At 45.6% G+C, this 5168-nt stretch overlaps 1 protein-coding gene across 1 annotated transcript; it reads left to right on the top strand.

Annotated features, from left to right (window-relative positions):
* The first annotated feature begins 1995 nt into the window (after window positions 1-1995).
* sox14 (SRY-box transcription factor 14) lies at window positions 1996-4126 on the top strand. Its single transcript, XM_078202960.1, has one exon. The coding sequence runs from the start codon at window positions 2358-2360 to the stop codon at window positions 3075-3077; it is 720 nt and encodes a 239-aa protein (XP_078059086.1). The 5' UTR covers window positions 1996-2357; the 3' UTR covers window positions 3078-4126.
* The last annotated feature ends 1042 nt before the right edge of the window (window positions 4127-5168 follow it).

The raw sequence follows: 5168 nt of genomic DNA on the forward strand, positions 1-5168 counted from the left end.
TGGAGCGCATTAAATGATTTGAAAATAGTTATTATGGAGATATGGGGGATAATAAAGTAATCAGAACTCCTCCATTCCTGTTTGATGTGGACTGTACACACTATTGACATTGAGTCAAATGTTCCTTCTTAGCTCCTGAGTTATCGCTCTGTCAAACCGGAGGGAGAAAAAAAATGATCACAATGGGGAAAAGGTGATCACAGGAGAAAATGATCTAAAGGAGTGACAGAAATCACGGCGAGGGTGATAATAAGAAAATTAATTGATCACAGTGAGAGAAGAAATTATCACAAGAGAGTGAGTGATCACATAGGCGAGGTAAATAGATCACAAGGCGAAATGTTGATCACCAGGCGAAAATAAATCACATGGAGAGCGAGTGATCACAGGCCAGAGAAATTGATCACATGGAGAGCGAGTGATCGCATAGGTGAAATAAATTGATCACGAAGAGATCGAGTGATCAGACAGGCGAAATAATTTGATCATAAGGGGAGAGGAAGCGATCACCGGGGAAGGGGGGAGGGGGGTGGAGGGAAGACATGTCCATTCCTCCTTCGGATTTTAAAAGCGGGTGAGGAATTGAGAAGGCGGCGGGATTCAATCCATTTCGTTCTGTGTGTGTGTTTGTGCCCTGAGCGGCACTGGAAACAGGCAGCAGGACAGGTGCAAGAGTCGCGAAGCCCAACGCACATGGGTCCCTGGGGGAACCCTGGACAATCGTTTCCATTTCAGAAACACTCCCCCCCTCAGGGCAAACTCCACACGTCCCAGGCAATTATTTATTAAATGGTGAATGATAGCCGATTTAATTTGGATTTGCAAGTTATTTCTCTCTCTCTCTCCCTTTCTCTTGCTAACAAGGCAGTTTTGTAAAGGGAGGAACTCGTTATTGTTGCTGTTACCTGGGGCAGCTCAGAAATGTCAGGTTTTCAGTGCCAGCGCCTCTCTCAACAGTTTAAAGAGTTAGAGTTGGCATTTGTTTAAACCCAGGGAGCAGGAAGCACCGTGCAGGAGTTAAAGCAATGGTCCCGGGGAGAACTGGATCTGGCCGTTCAGCTGATCTACTTTTAATTCTAAAGCTTTGGAGCATTTGTAGTGTTAACAATTTAAAAATCACAATTATATATAAACCCACCCCGATACATTTACCAATGAGTGTTTGGAGAAATTAGATCAGCAAAATACGAATGAAATAATGATTAGAAGAAGGCTGTGTATTAAAATGGCAAGGGTCGCTATTTTTGACCCGTTGCACTGGCAATGTTAGGATTGTCGTAGGATTGTCGTGAGCGATTTAAAAAACCATTGAGGCACCGACTGGGAAGAACGAGTGTGTAAAAAAACCAAGCCGATTACATGATGGAATAAGGCTGGAGCTGTGATTTACACACTGCTGGGCATGGTTTACATAACACCTCTCAAAGGCCAGCAGAGACAGAGAATTGGGGGGGGGGGGGGGGGTTCCAAAATAGGTCTCTATAAACTTCCTTCACTTTTCTCATGGCTCTCGGATTTATTTCCCTCCAAAAATAGTCAGTCACGCACACTTGTTATATGTTTTTAAAAATGCACCTCACATTTCCCGGTTCTGTATTAATAAAACAAACCCTGCTCACATCAGCATTTCAAACTGCGAGCTCCGTGTGTGTGTGTGTGCATGTGTTGCAATGAGTAATGAAGAAGATAAATAGTTCCCTAGCTCATCCTCTTTGTGTGTGTGTGTTGGGGGGGGGGGTACAATAGTTTCTATCTTTTCTTTCTTTTTGTTCTCCTGTGGGTATTATCCTCTGTGTGTGTGTGTGTGTGTGTCTCCTTCCCTCTCGATTGGATACCCAGGGATTTTTGGTGTACGCCTAGTGATTATGTCACTTGGCGTGCGGGCGGCGGCGCACTTCACAACCCCGAGCGGAGCTGCCGCTTTGAACTTCGCCGCACTTTGACTGCGGATCACGAGGTTTGCTCTTCATTTTCCGTCCAGGTGCTCTCGGTGACTGGACACCTCCAAGGGGAGGAAGAGAGAGAGAAGGAGAAATAAAAAGAAACTAGTCAATACATTAAAGCAGCCGACTAAAGCAATCATCGGAGCAACTTCACTGAAGAAGTCAGATCTTTGCAATCTGTAGACGAGTTGATTCAGGTTTTTTTTTGTAAAACACACAAGGAGCGTCTCCAGCTGTACAGGGAAAGCTGATACTCGATTGTCGGCTGCGATGGTTTGTTGAGGGAAATTTCTTTTGTCGCTTGTCTGTTTCAGCGACAGGTGAGCTGTTTTTCCCCCACCCCACTCGGGGCTTCTTATTTCCCCTCCTCCTCCGGTCCAAAAAAAAGTCAACCCTTTCATCTCAAGAGCCAGAATGTCCAAACCCGCGGACCACATCAAGAGACCGATGAACGCGTTCATGGTCTGGTCGAGGGGCCAGAGGAGGAAGATGGCCCAAGACAACCCCAAAATGCACAACTCGGAGATCAGTAAGAGGCTGGGGGCCGAGTGGAAGTTACTCTCCGAGGCGGAGAAGAGACCGTACATCGACGAAGCCAAGAGGCTACGGGCGCAACACATGAAGGAGCACCCAGACTACAAGTACCGACCCCGGCGCAAGCCCAAGAACCTGCTGAAGAAGGACAGGTATGTCTTCCCTTTGCCCTACCTGGGGGACAGTGACCACCTGAAAGCTGCCGGCCTCTCCATGTCTGCCGCCGACTCGCTCCTGGGCGCTTCGGAGAAAGCCAGAACTTTCCTCCCGCCGACCTCGGCGCCCTACTCCTTGCTGGACCCCAGCCAGTTCGGCTCCAGCGCCATCCAGAAGATGACAGAGGTGCCCCACACCCTGGCCACCACCTTGCCCTACGCGTCCACCCTGGGATACCAAAGCGGAGCGTTCGGGAGCTTGAGTTGCCCCAGCCAGCACACGCACACCCACCCATCTCCCACCAACCCTGGCTATGTGGTCCCCTGTAACTGTACCGCGTGGTCCACTTCCAGTTTACAACCCCCGGTGGCTTACATACTTTTCCCAGGAATGGCCAAAGGAGGCATAGACCCTTACGCCTCGGCGCACGCAGCCGCCATGTAAGACAACGGGAGCAGCAACACATTTAAAAAGAGACTTTTTATCTTGTCAACTTCAATTCGAACACTGCATGTACAACACAAACCGCGACCAAATAGAGACTGACATCTGAAATGCTGAGCCTTGGGTGTGTGGGGGTATTCCGCCCAACCAGAAACGGAACATAAACAACAGTAATAAATCCAGGGACTGAACTGCTTTTTTTGGGGAGGATCTCTGATCTCTCCTGACTCCGGCACAAGACAACTTGCAATGTAAACAGCAATCAAACAAACAAGCGGACGGAGAGAGAAAATATTAATTTAAAAACAATGAGACTGCCTCTGATCTTAAATCTTACATTGCATGTACAGTAATAGGCTCCACAAATCGGAACTTTATCCTAGTCTGGCGAAAGACTCTAAAACAAGGGAACTTTGAGACGGATTCTGAATCCTGACTGTGTAGCATGAGTGCTACCCGATGGCGGATAAACTGAGTGTAAAATTGTAGATGTTTTTGTTTGCAAAACTGCCGCTCTAAAAAAACAAGCAGCAGTTTTTGGCTTTATTTATTATCATGTATAGTGGTGTATAATACCACGTGGTCTTTTTTTGTTTTTGGAACTGAATTCTTTCAAGTCCTGAAATTTCCTTTTGCACACCAAGAAACGAGACTTACATTAAAACGTTGCCACCAATCAGTAATAACGAGGCGATCTGCCAATTTCCATAGGAATTGAGAGATAACGTTTAACATTAACGATAACCCAGGGCTGAGTGAGGACAGTAGCGTCTCTGCCTCACATTAAAGGTAGTCCTCACTTTTTAATCTCTGCCCATCCAGTGGAACTGGTCCCGGTTTAAAAAAAAACACATTTCCGACTGAACGTCAGACGGGAAGTCACCAACGCTGGTTATTTTTTTTTTAAAAAAAGAAATGACAATTTAAAATATGTTTGAAAGAAAAGTATGTCTCGAAAACAAACTGTATCCAGAAGGATTTTACCTCGTAACTCTGTTCAATTGTTGAACAAAGGTAATGTTTTAAATAAAGACAAACGATGTCTACAAAATTATATATATGCAGAATATGGGTATGTTTATTGGAAACTGAAATTGAATTCACAATAAAAAAATTGAGGCAGCGGTCTCAATGGAATTAGAATTAGCAAGTGATTTTATAGTAAGGCGCCGTCCAGTGCTACTTTTCGCGTGCTCAAATTATTGCCTTTAACCAACTGTGTGATTGTAGGACATGCAAGTTAATAGAAAACAAACTGACTTTTTCCGCAAACAGTACGATCCCGACTGACTCGCGCCTAAGTAATTCATACTTAACGATGAATTTTTTTCTTGGATATTTTTTCTTGGGTAAGGGAAGAGAGGATATGTTTGGGGAGAATGAAAGGCAGCAGTCGGACTATATTCCCCCTACCCAACCCTATAGAAAATGTGAAGCCGTGGGGGGGTTTCCGCTGATGTCAACGTCAGTCAAATCGCTTGATTTAAAATATGCAAATATCAGGTTGGCGTATCTTTGTTAAATATTTTAGGTAACTTGATTATTTATAACTCACCCACATGGGGGAGGGGGGGGGGGGTGAGATCAAAATGACACGAGTCTGCGTCGACCAAGTTAATTGTGTTCATATTTTCTAATCCACTTCCAGCGTTATTTGTGCTGACCTTCCACAATGTAACTTAAATGTTTCCGAGACTTTCCAATTCTTTTATCTCGCTTCAGTTCCGAGTGGAAGAGATTTTGCCCCGCCTTCTTAACTTTTCTCACCACCTCCCCACCCACCCCCCATCGCATTTTGCTCTCGTCAGGTCTCAAGCTGGCGTGGCGCTCACTCACTTACAGCGATCGGAATGATTCAGGGATTTAAATGGAGCGGGTGTCACATTGTCAAAAGGCTTAACGAGCCCCCCATTTGCAGAGGCAACTCGTTAGCGTTACAGACTCGACACTTGCTGCTCATCAACCTTTTTCAATGAAAAGGGGGCTACAGACGCCCATCTGTTTGGAGCGAATATCAATGGGGAGTGGATGTTTGCATTGTGCCTCATCTTCTTTCATTCGATCCCCAAAGTGTTCCCGTGTGTCAGACAG

Source organism: Mustelus asterias, chromosome 3 (assembly GCF_964213995.1).
Source record: "Mustelus asterias chromosome 3, sMusAst1.hap1.1, whole genome shotgun sequence".
NCBI classification, from domain to species: Eukaryota; Metazoa; Chordata; class Chondrichthyes; order Carcharhiniformes; family Triakidae; genus Mustelus; species Mustelus asterias.